Source organism: Budorcas taxicolor, chromosome 3, assembly GCF_023091745.1.
Source record: "Budorcas taxicolor isolate Tak-1 chromosome 3, Takin1.1, whole genome shotgun sequence".
Taxonomy (NCBI): domain Eukaryota; kingdom Metazoa; phylum Chordata; class Mammalia; order Artiodactyla; family Bovidae; genus Budorcas; species Budorcas taxicolor.
In genome coordinates, this window is record NC_068912.1 from 29,676,622 (window position 1) to 29,695,009 (window position 18,388).

General features: G+C 51.1%; 1 protein-coding gene across 1 annotated transcript in view; it reads left to right on the forward strand.

Annotated features, from left to right (window-relative positions):
* Window positions 1-18,388, forward strand: part of SYT6 (synaptotagmin 6) — a 63,999-nt gene that overhangs the window by 43,220 nt on the left and 2,391 nt on the right. The window contains exons 4-6 of the mRNA XM_052637565.1: window positions 8,429-8,549; window positions 13,436-13,607; window positions 14,784-14,934. Coding sequence (XP_052493525.1) covers window positions 8,429-8,549; window positions 13,436-13,607; window positions 14,784-14,934 — 444 coding nt within the window. The remainder of the gene's footprint in view (window positions 1-8,428; window positions 8,550-13,435; window positions 13,608-14,783; window positions 14,935-18,388) is intronic.

Sequence of the window (18,388 nt, forward strand, 5' to 3'; positions counted from 1 at the left end):
AGATCCAGCCAGTCAATCCTAAAGGAAATCAGTCCTGAATGTTGATTGGAAGGACTGATGCTGAAGCTGAAGCTCCAATACTTTGGCCACCTGATGCAAAGAGTTGACTCACTGGAAAAGACCCTGATGCTGGGAAAGATTGAAGGCAGGAGAAGGAGACAACAGAGGATGAGATGGTTGGATGGAATCACCGACTCAATGGACATGAGTTTGAGCAAGCTCCGGGAGTTGGTGATGGACAGGGAAGCCTGGCATGCTGCAGTCCATGGGGTCACAAAGAGTCAGACATGTCTGAGCAACTGAACTGAACTGATCTCATTCTCTATTTTCCCCTTCTCCTCCTGCCCTCAATCTTTCCCAGCATCAGGGTCTTTTCCAATGAGTCAGCTCTTCATATCAGGTGCTCAAAATATTGGAGCTTCAGCTTCAGCTTCAGTGTCGGTCCTTCTAACGAATATTCAGGGTTGCCTCATTTCTAAGCTACTTTTCATCCATTGTGTATATTTCATTTGAAGAAGAGTTTTCCAGCTACAGAACTAGTTTGGAATGGGGGTCACAACGATTTGGAGCAGGAGAACCCTCTGATTACAGTGAGGAGGAGAGATCCGAGGGGCTGGGGGCTGTACTTATGCTTAGTCACTCAGTTGTGTCTGACATTTTGCAACCCTATGGACTGTAGCCTGCCAGGCTCCTCTGTCCATAGGCAAGAATACTGGAGTGGGTTGCTATTTCCTCCTCCAAGGGATCTTCCCAACCCAGGGATCGAACCCAGGTCTCCCTCATTGCAGGTGGAGTCTTTACCATGTGAGCCACCAGGGGGTTGGAGTAGGGAGTCAGAAAACTGGGAGGTCCTGGTGTGGGTCAGAGCTAAGGTAGTGCGGAGGGGAGGGGAGGAGCAGGCCTCAGAGTCTGCAGACTCTTACAGGGCAGGACAGCCTGGCTGGGAAATGACTGGGTATGGAGACCACAGGAGGGCTAGGAAGCTGGGATCCTATCGACTTCTCTTCCCCGTGCGTGTGTGCTAAGTCGCTTCAGTCATGTCTGACTCTTTGTGACCCTATGGACTATAGCCCGCCAAGCTCCACTGTCCATGAGATTTCCCAGGCAAGAGGACTAGAGTGGGGTGCCAGTTCTTCCTCCAAGGGATCTTCCCGACCCGGGGATCCACTCTTCCCTGGCCACCCATTTTTTCTTGCAATTCTGCTGAAATCCTGCTTTCCACAGAGGAGAAAATCCAAACAGCCCTCAGGGCCTCAGAGACCTGGCCCTGCCTCCCTTCCCACTGCTCCCCAGCACAGCAACCACTTCGCCCCTCCCCGCAGGCCGCGGGCATCACTTGCTGTCCCCTCATGGCAGTCCACCTCCCCCCTCTCTCAGGTCTGACTGGCCTCCCGACCGCTCTGTCTAAACAGCCTCCACCCTGCCCCGCACTCTTTTCCCTCTGCCCCTGCCCACGTTCACTCAGCACCCTGCAGTACTCTCTTGCTTACGTGAGTTTGTCTCCCTCCTCCAGAACACAAGCTCCCGGAAGGCTGGGACTCTGTCTCATTACTACTGTCTCCCTGTATTTGGAAACATTTTGTAGGCAGCAGCGAATGAATGACACAGGCGAAGACGTTCTCTGGTGTGGGTGTCTAGGTGAAAGGTGATGCTGTGGATGAGAGGGACATAGGGATGGAAGAGCAGGTGTAGAGAGGTCTCGGTCACCCGCTGAGTCGAGGGCAAACTGTGAGGTGTGGGCCCTGAGGCAGACACGGCAGCCCGGTCTGGGCTGCTCTCAGCCTGCCCTGTGGTCCACATTGCCCTCGAGCCTCGCTGGACCTCCAGGCCTCTGCTCTGTGTCTTTATGCACCCAGTGACACCTGCCTGGGCACTGCTTGCTTATTTCTTCTCCTGTAAGCTCTTTTCATTCACCTTGCTACATCCTACCGAGTATCACCCTCTCTGGGAAGCCTACCCTAAGATTCCTGGCAGAGCTTCTTCTTTCCTCCTCTAGGGCCCACATCTTGTCCACAGCTCTCTTACAGCACTAATCAAGCCAGACACTGCTGCTTACCTATGTGCCTTTCTCTCTCCTACCTTATCCCAAGACTGTGAGCTCTCGATAATAGTAGTTGTGATAGTCGTAACAAATTATAATAGCGGCTAATGCTTTCTGAGTGCTTACAGTGTGCCAGGCACTGTGCTAAGCGCTTGGCACAAATTACCTCATTTAATCTTTATTTAACAACCTTAGGAGGTAGATACTGTTATTAGCCCTGTTTCACAGATTAGAAAACCAAGACCAGAAAAGGATTCAAGTTAAGTCACACTCCTCATAAACGGAGCTGGACCCTGGGCCCAGAGTTGCCCGACCTCAAGTCCACAGGCTCAACCATTCCTTCATCAGCCACTATTTCCTGAGCTCTTACTGTGAATCGGGCCCTGGGCTAGACATGGGGGACTGATGAGTAAAACCAGTCCATATCCCTCCTCCCGCAGAGCCCCCCATCTAATGAGAACACTGCATTCATCATAAAATCCCCACAATCAAATAGAAGCTGTGGTCATGGCGTGGGCTCTGAAGAGGTCTGGGGGGCCGTGGGGGTGGACATCAGTCCCGGCATCCAGCCTCCACATCTGACTCATTTCTACCCCCAGTTCCAAGCCTCAGGCCTACACAGAGGGATTGCTCACTGGCTCTTTCTTTACCCGTTGAAGCCAAATTGGCTTCCACCCCATCTCCCTTCCAGCCCCCCAGCCCCAGGCTAACAGCACTTCCTGCCCAGTGCTTCAAAGATCCTTTTACTCTCTTGTGACTTTTCCGAAAGTGTAGCGGATACTTCTCTGCTGATGCTGAGTGATTCAGACAAGCCACTTAATGATTAAGAGACTAGAAGTGTTCTCTAAGAGGTGGGGAAGCATCGTTCTTGCTTCACTCAGCCTGGATTCCCCAGACGGACGCAGAGGCATTGACGCCACTCATTGCCTATTTAAGAGGAAGAAGCCCAGCCCTGGAGAAGAACAAAACAGGTGGGGGGCAGTGGGAACAGAAGGAATGAGAGCATATGAAATTCAAAACAAAGTTCCTGGATACCTTGAGGTGGGTAAACAGACAGATACCAGTTAAGCATCCTTGAAAGTGTGAAAGTGAAAGTGCTAATCGCTCAGTCGTGTCCAACTCTTTGCAACCTCATGGACTGTAGCCCACCAGGCTCCTCTATCCATGGAATTCTCCAGGAAAGAATACTGGAGTGGATTGCCATTTCCTTCTCCAGGCATCTTCCCTACCCGGATCGAACCCCGGTCTCCTGACTGCAGGCAGATTCTTTACCCTCTGAGCCACCAGGGAAGCCCTTAGGCATCCTTGGACCATCTTAATTGGCGATGGCTGATGGTGAATTTTTCCAGTTTGAATGCTTGGTTTTTATGGCTGGCAGGGACCTTAAGGCTACAGCATCTGGGGTAATGCTCTCATTTTATAGACCAAAGCCCAGAGACGTGAAATGACAAGCCCGAGTACTTAGTGGTGGAGGGACTAAATAAAGTCCCTCTCTTTCCTGGGCAGTCCGTGGGTAGGAAAATTTTTTTTCTACACCTAGGGCTGTGTGAGTGCATCAAGGAGAGAAAAGTGCTTTAATGAGCTGTTGCAGATGGACTCCTGGGGAACCAGCAAGGGCAATGCGGTGCAGTGGATGGGCCTTAACAAATCTTAACTGCCCAGACATCTGGGCGCAGCAGCCAGGGGAGATTGCTACTAGAATGGGCAACGATGTAGGTAGACAGGCTTCATGCAATTAAAGACAGGATTCTCCAAGCACCAATATCCTGGCTGCAGGCCTGCCCTCCTCCAAGCAATAGCCAAGACTTTCACCAGCCGCTGCTGGGCTCAGACCCACCCTATCAACCCCTTGGGTCAGCAGTCCAGAGGGCTAAGTTGGAGTCTGCTGCTTTCTGGGCAGTAGTGACCTCTTCTGCCCCAGGGAGCTCACTGCCAGTCAGGGGCCCTGTGGTGGCCTCTCTTGACAGAAGGTGAAGATGAAAGCAATAATGTGCTGGCTGTTCTGGTCACCCCTGGTTATATTAAAGCCAAAGCCACAAACATCCTCAGGATAAAAGGCTGGCAAGTGTGCGGGATCTGGGGCTGAAACCTCCTGAGAAAGCAGGTGGTGCTGAGAGGACTCGGCAAGGCTGCCCATGGGGCCAAGCTGGGCCTGGCTTTCCAGAGAGGAAGGTGCCTCCAGGAGATGCTGACTTTCTGTCTGCTTAGCCCCGTCTATGTACTCAAAAGTGAACTGTTTATCTGCCTTTATCAAGTACCCTGGTCCTCTGCTGTCTACAAGGGCCTCCCACGGGCTCTAGTGGTAAAGAAGCGCCCTGCCAATGCAGCAGACATGAGATGTTCGACCCCTGGGTAGAGGAGCTCCCCTGGAGGGGGGCATGGCAACCCCCTCCAGCATTCATGCCTGGAGAATCCCCATGGACAGAGGAGCCAGGCAGGCGACAGCCCGTGGAGTCACAAGAGTTGAACATGACTGAAGCGACTGATCGCACACTGCTGTCTACATGTGCAGGGGGATTAATATTTGCCTTGACCCGCTGAGCCAAGAGTAGCTGTTTTGCCATCAGGCCCAATCACCCAGAGCAGAAGGTCCAAGATCAGACTTTGGGCCACTTGGCCCCAGTTTCCTCTCTGCCCCCAAGTCGTAGTGGACTCTTGACCCACTCGCTTTGCCTGTTGGGGCCAGTGATGGAGGGTGGAGCTCACTGTTGGGTGCAGGAACCAGAAGGGGGGTGGGGAGTTCCAAATCTGGCTGCGGACTCAGCGCCTCGTGTGCCCCCAGCTGGCGGCTCTACCGAGGAAGGACGGGCCCGCTGACTCTGTGCTGTCCCTGGAGGGAGCCATCTCTGAGGGCAGCCTACAGAGCCCCAGGGGATTCCGCTCACCCTGAGGGCTCTCCCACAGCCCCAGGCAAGTCTCCCAAGCTCACACACAAGCCAGCTTAGACTCCTGCGAAAAGGCTGCCTTTGAAGGCTTCACTCTGCACCTGCCAGGTGGCTGAGTGGGCCAAGTTGACAGCAGCCTCGTGCTCATTCCTCTCACAGGAAAGAGCCACACACGACTGAGCGACTGAGCACACGCTCGCAGGGGCCCTGGGAACTTCTAGACTGCTCACCAGGGCCCTAACCTGACGGTAGCATTGATATGGAGAACCACTCCTTTCGAGGCTTCTTCTGCCTCAAGTGTAGCCATCTGTGTGGCTCCTCTTGGGCTATCAAGCATCTCTGAAGCGCAGTAGGTGTACAGCGAAGGCCCTGCCCCAAGGCGGCCTCTAGTCCCTGGACGCTATAGGAGGGCTTGGCTGTAGCAAAGCAGGGACTCGTGCACCCCTCTGAGCACCTCAGGGGCAGAAAGTGCAGCAGGGACGTGGGGGCACATGCTCAGTATGGGCTGGGCCCTGGGTGAGGGTCCCTGTGAAGGGCGTGGCCCTGGGCCCTCCAAGATGCGTGGGATTGTCATCCAAAGACAAGAGGAGGAAACATGTTGGCCAAAGGGACCAAAGATACCCTGGCCGGTTGGAGCAGAGGGTTGGCGAGGAGGGATACAGAAAAATAATCAGGTGAGGTGGTAGGACAGGACTAATCGTGAAGGGTCCGGAATGCAAGCTAGGAGGATGGGTCTTGATTCTGGAAGCCGCGCAGGGGGCGCTACCGAGAACATTCGGGCAGCAGCCCTGGCCTATAAAAGTCTGGCCCCAGAGCACTCATTTGACCTCAGCAAGTCGCTTAGCTTCACCAGTCATTTCCTCCTGCTTACGGTGGGGGTACTAAGATCACCCATCCCACAGGGCTGCAGTGAGACTCACGGAGGCAAGTTAGCAAAGGACTTGGCACATGGTACGCATGCAATAACCTTGGTTCTTCTTGCTGTTGTTGAGGCTGAACGGGTTTCTTGAACACTGGACAGGATTGCACCTTGGAGGGTTATAAGGAAGTCAGGGGAGTTAGGGGCCTCCTTGTAGCTCGGTGCCTCCTCTAGAGATGGAACGTTCAGCCAGGTGCACTGCTGACCTGACCCCTGCTGCCTGAGGGGAGAGTCACGCTCCCCTGTGCCCCTTGCCATGGGCCACTTCCTGTTTCTCTCTCCCTGGACTAGGGGACTCCGGAGGGAGACAGGAGATGCGCCTGAGCGAGATGGAGATCCTGGCTCCTTTTCCCTCTCCCTCCCTTCTCTCCCTCCTCCTTTTCTCTCTCCCTCCCTCCTTTCCTTCCTCTGCACCAGGTCTTAGTTCTGCCATTTGGGATCTTTAGTGGCAGCATGTGGGATCTAGTTTCCCAGCCAGGGATCAAACCCAGGTTCCCTGCATTGGCAGCACAGAGTCTTAGCCACTGGACCACCAAGGAAATCCTCTTGGCACCTTCCTTTAACTGGTTACACCCCTCTAGGCTGCATGCATGTCGAGGGGGACAGCACACTCTCCAAAAAACATGGAGCCTCTAACAGGATCTCAGCAAATCCAAATGGAAAGAGCAGGTGAAGCTGTGGTCTAAGGTCTAGAGGAGCCAGGGTTACCTCGAGATGTTCCCTAGGCAGGCTGCTATCCTGAGGGTCAGAGTCCAGCTGTGCCTCCCACCAGCTGCACAAGCCTGGTCAGGACATTACACCTGAGTTTAACCACTGAGTTCTTGTCTGTGAGATGGAGGGAATAATGGCAATACCCTCTGCCTTGCACAGTCACTGTGAGCCTCAAAGGTGGAAATGCCCATCACAGAAGAGCTTCACAGGGCACAGTTCGTGGGTTTTGGTCTGGGCTCCATGTACTAGGGTGTGTGTGTGGGGGGGGGGGGGGGCGGGTGGCTGGGAGGGGGGAGCTCTCCCTACACTGTGTCCAGCTCTGCCCCAGCCAGACACCACCTTCCACCCCTCACCCCCGCCCACAATACCCCCGCCCGCTTCTTGTCCAGGGAGCTGGGTGGATTCACCTGCTACTCCTGGGATTTGATTTGGGAGTGAGTTGAAAAAGGACAAATCTTTGGCTAGGGAAAGGGTGGGTGTAGTGCCACCTAGAGGAGAGCATTGGGACCACGTACTCTGGAAAGGGTGGGGGAATTATTCCACAGGAGGGGCCAAGTGTCAGGAGTCTCCCAGAGTCCCCAGTAGAGGGTGGTTCTTTGTGAAGAGACAAAAACCTTGGCACGATCTTTGCCTGCTCTGTTTCTCTGAAGTCACCTCCTCCAGAAGGCCTCCCCAGCCAGCCTGAAATCAGAGCCATCCCAAAGCGTGACCTCTTCCTCTTCCACCCTGGATCTGGGGGCTTTGAGGGAGGAAACATCTCTACGTCCTGGAGCCCCACGTCAGCCTCAGAGCCTGAGATTTTGCAGTGATAGCACCCATCTCTGTCAGCTGGGGAACAGGAAGAGGAGGCAGTCCAGCAGAGTGCTGTTTAATTCAACAGTCGGACATGCTTACCATCTTTGAAGTTTTCCTATTCCCTGTTGCTCAGAAACTTCCTGGGATCCCTGGTCATGATACTTCTGGGGTCAGAAGAGGCAGCAGGGTATATGCTCCAGGCTGGGTTCATAGCTGAAGCATGACCACACATATGGACAAAGTGGATCCATGACCTGGCACAAACATGGAACGGCAAGTGGTCGGTACCATGTCGTGAGCAGGTCCTGATTCCTAGTGCTTTCACGCGCAAGCCTGGAAGTTGAAGTGCTAGGTGTGTTTCAGGAGAGGCAAGGAAGCTGCCAGAGCTTCCCAGGTGGCCCTAGCAGTAAAGAACCTGCCTGCCAGTGCAGGAGACTCAAGAGAGGAGGGTTCAGTCTCTGGGTCGGGAAGATCCCCTGCAGGAGGGCATGGCAACCCACTCCAGTATTCTTGCCTGGAGAATTCCATGGACAGAGGAGCCTGGAGGGCTATAGTCCATGGGGTCACAAAGAGCCGGACACAGCTGAAGCGACTTAGCACACACGCTTCCAAGGCAGAGGGCCTCGTGAAGATCGTCTGAGCTGAGAGCTAGAATCAGATATGCTGGGAGAGGGGACCCCTGCTGGCCAGAGTGGGTCTTGTACAGAATACTATCAGGACCACAGGCCCCAGGGTGGGGAGTCAAGGGCTCACGTGACCAAGAAAGGTAAACTGGAAAATAGGGTTGGGCCCCCAAGGGCTTGGAGGCCTGGAGGGGCTGCAGCCAAAGGGCACAGGTAGGGCAGGTGAGGCCAAAGCAGGAGGGAGAGGACCAGGACCAGAGTCTGATCATAGCTGAGGAGGAAAGTTGAAGAGGACAGGGTCTGCTGAAGAGCCAGCATCATTATCACTGCCTTTTATACCCAGTTACTCCCAGGACAGAAGCCAGACCATCTGGCCTTAGAGCACTCTGCCTCAGAGAGCTTCTCCTGGGCCCTGGAGTGGCCCTCACCTGCCCTCCTGTCTGCTTCTTTGCAGGAAAGTGTGGATTTGGGCGAGATCATGTTTTCCCTCTGCTACCTGCCCACAGCAGGCAGGCTCACCCTCACCGTGATCAAATGCCGGAACCTCAAGGCAATGGACATCACAGGCTACTCAGGTACCTCTCCTACCCAGGTGCTTGCCACGTGGCCTCCCCACAGTCCCGACTTTAGGGTATGGAGAGATGTTCAGACAGGAGGGGGAGGAATTGCTGGTATTCTTTGATTGGAGCACAGACCTGCAGGCAAATGGCCTGGCTTTGAATACCGGTTCTGCCATTTCCTTGCTGTGTAATGTTTTCCTGATCTGAACAGAAAAAAAAAACAAAACCTTACACAGGTTGCTTTAAGAATAAACAAGTTAATTCATGTAAATGCTTAGAAATGAGCCAGACACCTAATAAGCAGTCCGTTGTTGTTCAGTTGCTCAGTCGTGTCCAAGTCTGCGACTGAGCAGTCAAGAGATATTAGCTATTCCAATCATTCTTTCTCTTGGAGGATGGAGAGGATAAGAAGCAAATAAATGGGAGGAAAAACTAAGAAGGAAAAATCTTTCTAGTTGGTGTGAGGCCTCAGGACTTCTAAGGGTTATGTCAAGTTTGAGTGTCTGAAGTTTTTGTTGATCCACGAAGCCCTGCAGCAGTCCTGTAGTGAGTCAGAGGAACAGAGTCACTGAAAAGCAAAGTGCATTTGTATTTGAGGTTTTCCTGCAGGGCTCTGGGCCTGTCTGTCTCAGCACCAGGAGAGCCGCTAGGTACCACAGGAGAGACAAGTGCTGTTCTAGCAACTGAGGAGATACTTGTTTGGAGGCAGCCTCAGAGCCTGCAGGCTGGACACAGTGTCAGAGGTTTGATCCTTTCCCACGATTCTGCAAGTTGTTGTCATTGTGCAGGGTTTTGGGTTGTAATATAACAGCAGAGTCTCAGGAACCTTCTGCCCCGAGTTGACTCGAATTAGCCCAAGAAGTGGAAGAGCGTGGAGCGTTCCAAGGAGCAGGCATGTAGAATAGTCTGGGCTGCACTCAGATGCAAATGCTTGGTGTGTTTCCCTAAAACTCCCTCCTGAGAGGCTCTTCTCCAGATTCTGATTACAAACATAAATTCACTCCAGAGGTGCCTCTGAACTTGGCTGGGAGTATGTGGAAGATTTTCCCTTTCATTCTTTATTTCCTTAGTATAATCACAGTTGCTGCAAAGAGGTGGTGATCCAGATGAACACATCTGGGCCCAGACCCAACCTGGTGCAGCTGGAAGAAGACGAGATATTAGGCTTTGGAAAATGAGGTTTCAGGGAAGGGTGGTCAAGAAACGCTGAAGTCAGGTGCATTTGAGGCGGCTTTGAATGCCTCTGCTCCCAGAGCTCCCCACTACTGCCGCCCCCACATCTCTGTGCATCACTCACGCCTTCCAGGCTGAAAGCTGCCCCGGAAAGCACCTGCCCTGATGCTTTTCCTTCCACAGAAGCTACCACCACACATCAGAACATGGTAGGGAGCTTAAAGAACCTCTTCCAACATGTACAAGGCTCTTAGGCATCAGCAAGCTGGCTTCCTCCAAAAATGCAACCAGTGTAGATTTCACTTTAATAACAAAATAAATGTGTGCAGGGACAGAAATTCACTGAGGCCTCTCAAAACTGCTGAAGGAAATAGGATTTTGCTGCCCAAGTCCCCACTCTGTCTTCTCTGGTGTAATTAAATTGATGTGCTAGAGAGAGTGCTTACAGCGAAGCCACCAAGATAATCATGTCAGTTGTTGCACATCAGAGGGTTAGGGGTGAGAGATTTTTCTCATGCCAAGTTCCAACCTCTCTCTCACGATTGCCTCTCTTTTCTACCTGGGTTTGGACCTGGGTATTTTGTTTGTTTTCATTTGGAATCTGGTATTACATCTCAGCTTGATTCTGAAGTTTCAGGGGTCCTCTTTTCGCTAGGAATTTCCATCCTATTCACTGATGTAAGCAAGTTTCTGGGACAGTTCATGGAACATCATAAGCATTAAATAAATATATATTGAATGATGAATGAATGGGTAACTGTCAAAGGGTGATGCACCTGGGACACTCATGCCAGGGGACTCTCAAACTCGATCTCCTGTTTTGGAGGATAAGTCTGAGTTTGCCTTCAACCCAGATTGCTTTGCTGTTGGACTAAACTCAGGAGTGCATGGAGCTCATTAATTGCCTGTTCTTGACTTATATGACATTGCCCTCCAAAACCAAGTTTTTTTCTGTTCTCCTTGATCTAAACTAGTCATGATCAATTCCCTAAGCCTATCCACTGGAACCGTGACCATAAAAAACAGTACAAAATAATCATAAGGATCAGTATCCCCAAAAAGGATGGTGAGGGAGTACACCCACCCGTCTCTGCCACACCTAGTCTGCACTACTTTGAATCTAGTGGTTATAAATGTAAAATTTGGAGTCAGACCTAAATTGAAATCTTAGGCAAGTTTCTTAATCTCTCAGATCTCAAAATCTCTATCTATAAAAGGGGGATAATCATAAATATTTTATAGGATTGACATTTTAAATGACATGATATACATAAATCTCTCAGCACAATGCCTGGCATATAATAAATGCCAAATTATGATGGCTCTCATGACAACGAGGCTGAAACACACTGCTGGTCTTTGTGCCCCTCCCTCAGTTGCATTTTAGGTTACTGGAGAGGAAAGGACCTCAAGGTCATTTGGAGCCAGCATTCTGCTGGAAGCTCAAGCTTCTGCCCCAGTGCAAATCACGCAGGGGATAGTCTTGTCTCTGTTTAGCCTCTTGGACGATAGTGAGATTATGTGTTCCCTTCTCCAATGCATGAAAGTGAAAAGTGAAAATGAAGTTGCTCAGTCATGTACCACTCTTCACAACCCCATGGACTGAAGCCTACCAGGCTCCTCCATCCACGGGATTCTCCAGGCAAGGCTCCTCCGTCCACGGGATTCTCCAGGCAAGAGTACTGGAGTGGGGTGCCATTGCCTTCTCCATCAAGGGAAATACCCACGGAGTTTTATAAATTAGATATGCCTCTTAGGAGTGAATAGAGGTGGGGAAGGAAGCTGAGCATCTCCCAGTTAGTCATCAGGCATTTGCCTAGTGGCCCAGGGGACAGGATTCTATCTCTGGGTCAGGAAGATCCCCTGGAGAAGGAAATGGCAACCTGCTCCAGTATTCTTGCCTGGAGAATCCCATGGACAGAGGAGCCTGGCAGACTATAGTCCATAGGGGTTGCAAGAGTAGGACACAACTGAAGTGACTTGGCAGCACCAGGGACAGGTAGCTTTGTCAAACATTTCTAAGTCTGGCCACATGGGCATTTGCTCTGCTGTGGGAGTGTATAGACATAGGCATGGGAGGGGATGAGTGGTCCTTGGCAGCCTCAAGCCTGAAGACGCTCTCCAAGGCAACGTTCACACTTGAGGAGTGTAGAGATTGCCATGTCAACAACAGGTCTTGGAAGTAACTTTCCCACTTGTCTGCTTGGACCTGAACACTGTCCAGGGCATATCCATAGAGAACAGAGCCTGAGGACAGGAGAAAGCTGTCTCACGGTAGTTCTAGGAACTTCTCCTTCCTTTTTACTGAACATCCTCCTGAGAGAAACCTTGCCAATGGGTTGTCAGACACAGCAGGCTGGCTAAACACCTGATGGTCTCCCCAGGTCCCCCATAAACCCAAGCACCCCCGTGGCTAAGGCACAGCTGCTGTCGTCGTGTTGGTTAGTCAGCGGCACACCTGGGCGACTATGGAACTGCCTTTAAGGCTTGAGTTTCTGATCAGGTGTCAGGGTGCCCTGTAGCTCCCCCAAAGCTGTGCACCTCTTCCACCACCTGAACAATTCCCCAGGAGCATAAGGTCCTCGTGGGTTCTTGGGTGCCCAGGAGTTAGAGTCACATGCCTGTGAATGAGGAGCCAGGGGGCAGGCTTCTGGGCCTGCACCTCCTGGCAGAGTCGCATGAGCCCTGGCTTCTGGGCAAGAAGTTGTCTCAGCGCATCAGTGTCTCAAAAGCTGTTATTACCTGTGAGTTGCCCTCCTGTGTCTTGAGCTGTGAGGCATAAATAACAATTATGATGGTGACCAAGACACCTGCACTGTGAGATACAATAGATGTCACTTCACTTGGATGAGTAGAAAATTTCAGGGTAGGAAGCTGACCGTGAAATACCCATTCAGAAAACTAAAGAAGAGACAAGGATGGGAGGCGCACGGCAGGTCAGTAAAAAGACATCTCTTTGAGGGCTGGAGAGATTTCAAGATCACACTGAGAAAGGAAATGGCAGCCGGCCACCCCGAGTCCCAGAAGGCTGAGGCACTCAGTCCCCCGGCCATGGCCCCCTCCTCCTCCACTGCCAAGAGTGGGCAGGAAACAGTTTCCAGGGAGGCCAAGAGCAGGGTCACTCCTCCCCTCCCGGACGCTGGGTAGAAATGAGCTGGAAGGAGCAATGAGACCCTTAATCCTGTTGTCAGGCTGGGAGGACCCCACAAGCATCGTGACTGTCGCTGTTCATTTATTCTGTCTTGTGGCTACTCCTTGGGTGTCATCAATTCTATTTTTACCCATTTTATCCTCTGGTTACTAATTCTGACAAGAACCCCTTAGAGAAGAGCCTGCAAGTAGGTAAAAGGAGGAGAGTGCCTTTGTTCAGCTTCAGCACCCTTTGGAGCCAGCCAGCCACCATGGAGCTGAGATTTAGGGTCGTGAACTGTGTACCCACGGGCAGGTTTCCTGTCTGATTTGGGGCCAGCTTCCCCATTAGCGAAAGTCCATTAAGCACTCTCCTAGAAAGCCTGAGGTCGCTAAAGACTCTTTGTTTACAAAGCACAGAGTGTCTGCAGAGACAGGTGTGCGACATAAATACAAGGTGGTTTAATTATTTTAACATCCCACTGATACCATCTGAGAACAACAGTAGGTCTGGGGCTCCCAGCCCTCTGCCACACATGGTGCTTGAGGACATCTGCTTAACACGCTCCTTTCCCTTCCTGCGGCCCCCATGGGCACAGATCCATATGTCAAAGTGTCCCTGCTCTGTGATGGGCGGAGGCTGAAGAAAAAGAAAACCACCATAAAGAAGAACACCCTCAACCCTGTCTACAACGAGGCCATCATCTTTGACATTCCCCCGGAGAACATGGACCAAGTCAGCCTGCTCATCTCCGTTATGGATTATGATCGGTAGGTAAGGTCCTAGGGGGCCATGATTCCCTGCCCCTCACTCCCACCCCAGTACAGCACAGGGCTCTTTGACCTTGGACCTTGTGGTTCATGTGGCTCAGGCACTCAATGGCCTCAAATCTGGCTCCACCCAGGAAGGTACAAGAGTTTGAGGAAGATCATGGATTTCCAGAGAAGCTCAAGCTTCACTTCCCAGCAGGCTCATTGCCATCAGGGGCTTCCCCACGCATCAGTTTCCCTGCATTCACTCCTGACTCTTCCCGTTCCTCCTTCCAGCATCTGTTCTTGAGAACCCCTCCCTCTCCTCTCCATTCCCACGCTGCTTCCACTCCCGCTTGGGGATGTCTATGCAGCCTCCGAACTGACCCCTGCCGTCATCACTCCCTGCCTCAACCCAGCCACACCTTCCTAAAAGATCACTTTGTTCCTGGGCCTGCCCTTCTCAAGAACCATCAGTGGCTCTTGTTGTCTAAGCTCTTCCCCTGAACTCTCAAGAGCTTCCAGATCTGGACCCAGGGTATCCATCCGACTTGACTTCACTCACCTGGTATGAGTTTTTCCTCTTCCACTTTTCAAATCCTGCTCTCCTGTCAAGGCTGGCTCAAACAGATTCTCCAGCTATTCCAGCCACTGTGTCTCCTTCTCTCCAGTTGTCACTTCTGCTTGAAGGAGGGAAAAAAAAAAAACATGCAGTAAGCCTAAATCCAGGATCTTTAGCACAAGCTCTCAAGGCATAGTAGGTGCTTGGTGAACAAAAGTGAGTGATGACTGATGCTCTTGCTGAGTGAATAAATCACATCATAGCCGCTGGGTGTGGAGAAATGGTACTCAGAGCAGGTTGATTTATTTCCAAATAGCACTGATGTCTCAAGCACTCGCTGAGTCTAATAAAGGAAGAGCCTTAAACTCCCACTCCCCAAAGTCAAGCCATCTGCCCACCATTCCAGAGATTTCAAACAAAGTTAGAACTTTTTGCTCATCTGTCTGTGTCCGAAGTCCATCCAAGGAGGCCGGGGAATGTCTCACTGCAGCTGGCACCCTGAGGCCCTGCCAAGCATCTGTTTAAAGAGCTCAGCACTCTGAATTAGACCAGAGGGGTTGAGGCCCAGACTGCGGGACCTCCCTTTCTGAGAGCATGTCTGGTCACCGATGCCAGGCCCTCTGTTTCTCCCTTAGAGTGGGTCACAACGAGATCATTGGAGTCTGTCGTGTGGGGATCAACGCTGAAGGCCTGGGAAGGGACCACTGGAACGAGATGCTGGCGTACCCACGGAAGCCCATCGCACACTGGCACTCCTTGGTGGAGGTAAAGAAATCCTTCAAAGAGGTGGGTGAGGTCGCGCTTGGCCCTTGGCATGTTTGCTGCATGGCAGCGCGGGCTAGAGAATGGCAGTCGGCTGCTGCGAGACCTCGCCTTTGTGGGTCCTTGGTGGGGGTGGAGGCAGCTGGGTGTGGGGGGGCACATGCTTTTCACCCAGGGTGTAACAGGCAGGAAGGAAGTGGAGGAAGACGGTGGGAACCTGCTTGACAAGGCTTTGGTGTGGAGTATATTGAAATGACCCTGAGTTCTAAATGGAAAGTAAAAACTTGGAGGAAGCCTGGCCAGCTGCTCACCATGCCAAGCCAGGAATGCTTTCACAGAGCCCCTGAGCCAAGTCAGCCCTTTCGGAGAGAGCCCCAAGAGAGTGAGATCAGAACCTGGCAGAAAATCCCAACCCCATCCAAGCAGTAAGTTCCCTGAGGCTCTAGCCAGGCTGTCCTGCAGCGGTTTTCACTGTGTGGATGGAGCTGGCCATCGAGAGGATTCCGCTCTCATGAATGTGGGTTCTCCCCACTGCCGGAGAAGAGAGTGAGGCTTCAAGGACCCACTTTCCAGCCAGGTCCTAACAGAGATGTAATGGACACAGCACTGCCTGGAAGTCCCGAAATGGGCTCCAGGCCTGGCCCTTTTCCACTTGCTGCGTAATCCTGAGCTAGTTATTTCTTTCTTGACTGCAAAGAAAACATTCCTTCCAGTGACACCTACAATCTGCCCCACCTCCACCAAACTCCACCAGTTTAAGATCCTGCCATTTATCACCTCGATGATCCCTTGGCCATTTTTTTTCTTAAATGGGCTGGGACATGGGTTGTGGTGGCTGAAGCCTCTGGGCAGGAGTTTAAAACTTTGAGGAGAGTTTTAAACCTCATTTTGAGTCTTCCAGACTCGAGTCCATAGCCTAGAAAGCGAGGTGATCATTCACTCATTTTAAAAAATAGCGATAGGTTTCAAGCCAGGAAGTCTCAAGAGTTGTATAAAAACTGGAAAATCTACTAATAAAAAAATAAACCGCATGGCCCCTCAGCTTAAAAGCAGAGTCTCCTTAAAAACAGAGTAACTCCTTCCCCATGTTCTGTGACCCAGAAAAGGTGTGGGCAGAAAACCCGGAGACGCTACCAGCTCCCTTTCCTGCTCAGGGTGGTCAAGCCTGCTTCCAGCAGCACTTGTTGTTGTTCCGTCGCCAAGTCGTGCCCAACTCTTTTCGACTCCATGGGCTGCAGGCCTACCTGTCCCTCACCATCTCCCGGAGTCTACCCAAACCCATGTCCATTGAATTGGTGATGCCATCCAACCATCTCATCCTCTGTCACCCCTTCTGCTCCTGCCCTCAACCTTTCCCAACATCAGGGTCTTTTCCAATGAGTCGGCTCTTTGCATCAGGTGGCCAAAGTATTAGAGGTTCAGCATCAGTCCTTCCAATGAATATTCAGGGTTGATTTCCTTTAGAATTGACTAGTTTGATCTCATTGCTCTCCAAGGGACTCTCAATAGTCTTCTCCAGCACCACAATTCAAAAGCATCAATTCTTCGGTGCTCCAGCAGCATGAAACCTCACATTTCTGTCTCCTGGTTGCCTGGATCTTACCATAGCTCTGGAGCTTTATTGAGGGAGGCCAGCTCTTGGGCCCTCCTGCTTTCCCAGAAGGCCCTCTCTAGAAAGTGTGGGTAAGGTACCCACAATCAGCCTGCACCTACACATGAGCCTCCAGTGGGAAGCCAGCACCTCACTGACTGCAGTGCTTATTCAGTCTAGGGAAGGGGTGTGGCAACTGTCCTCCCCCTTTAAAATCCTTTGGAGATATTTAATGATAGAATAGGTACACTAAAATGCTCAGGAAGGCATAGAGGCAGGGGTAAGGAACGGGAGCTGAGAGGTCTCAGGCACCTCACGGCCCCACCTGGTCTTCAGTTTCCTGGTTGGTAAAATGAAGAGGTGAGCTTTTCCCATCTCAGCTTTTCTAAGAAACTCTGACCTAAAATGACTGGGCAAAGAGTGAACCCACATCTTGTATCACCTTTCTAACCTTGAAGATGCAACAAACCACTGCTGTTACTGGGTTAGTCTGTCCACATGAACTGGAATAACCAGCCAGTGGTGGCTGGAGTTAGAACTGGGGTGCAGAGTAGTACCGTGGGGCTGGGACTCAGCCCCAGAATCGTTTTCCATAATGAATACAACCTAATTAAGCCAAATAATTGATTCCAAGTCCTGTTTCTTTGAGAACTCTGACTCCCTGGTCCAGACTACAAAAGAAAGATAAAGTAGAACCAAGCCCTTGAAAATGAATATTTGATGAGACAGCAAAGGGAAAGCAACAGTATATGGAAAACGAAAAGAGAATAAATTGATTCATATCCTTTGGGTTTACTTTTTTATTGACCTCACACACCAGGTTCCCGAGACTGCCCCTCCCCAATTCCCCAGCCTTCCGTTTTCTGCTCAGCTGATCATGTCTCTGTATGAAGAAGCTGAGAATGGCATTCATCTTGGCAACTTAGGATTTCTTCAGTACAAATGTATAAAAATGCGTGCCTGTGCTTTTAGCCCCCACAGTTGAAGTCCCTTTATAAAGATGCGTCTAAAAGCCCCCCAGGATAATATAAAGCAAGCCTTTTTTGTGTTCATGTGATGCGTTATACTTGAATATTTATCATCTCAATCATTCTTAGAGTTTACATCCTGTCTCCTTTTTGGTCCTGTTCTGGACATTGAGCAAGAACCTGGCTCCTGGAACTTGTTTCTCCTGTTTGTGTCATACATTTAAGAAAAACCAAAATCTTATTCTCCCACCCCCAGGAAGATGAATGGCATCATATCCAGAAAGCACTGTATTTATATTGCACCATTCTTAGAGGGGTTTCAAGCTCTGTGATCATTACGTTTTTTATTAACGCGAACAGAGGACACCCTACTTACTTGTTTGGGGTTTTAAAATCAGGTTGAGGGAACAAATTAACTGAAAAGGTATTTTTCCCTGCTGGGATTATTTTTCATGAATAAAAATTGATTAAGCCGCAGCGAACAACCTTTCCCCTGCAGTGACTGTGGCCGCTCGCCTCTCAGGACTCCTGCCCAATGCTGCGTGTCATTGCTGTCACCACACACAGAGCCCAGGTTGGCCAGCCATCTTCTCCAAGGCGTTTTACTATGAAGGGACAAATCCAAACCGCCTGCCAGGGATGCGACCTATCTGTTGGAACCTGACCCATTTCAGAACAATAAAAGATCTCACTGGACCACACCCGGGACTAATCACCTTCCTTGGTGTGCTGGGGACCAGTTCTCTGCTATTTCAGAGCCACCACAATAAGCCTGCCAGGAATCATTCACCTTTCCATTGTCCGTGAACCCCATCTCCTCCCTGTTTATCTTCATAGGAAAAATCAGAGGCTGGCAGGGGAGCCAGTGTGCCTTCTTCATTTGTTCTGGATAAACAATTATGCTCTGTGTGACTTCTCT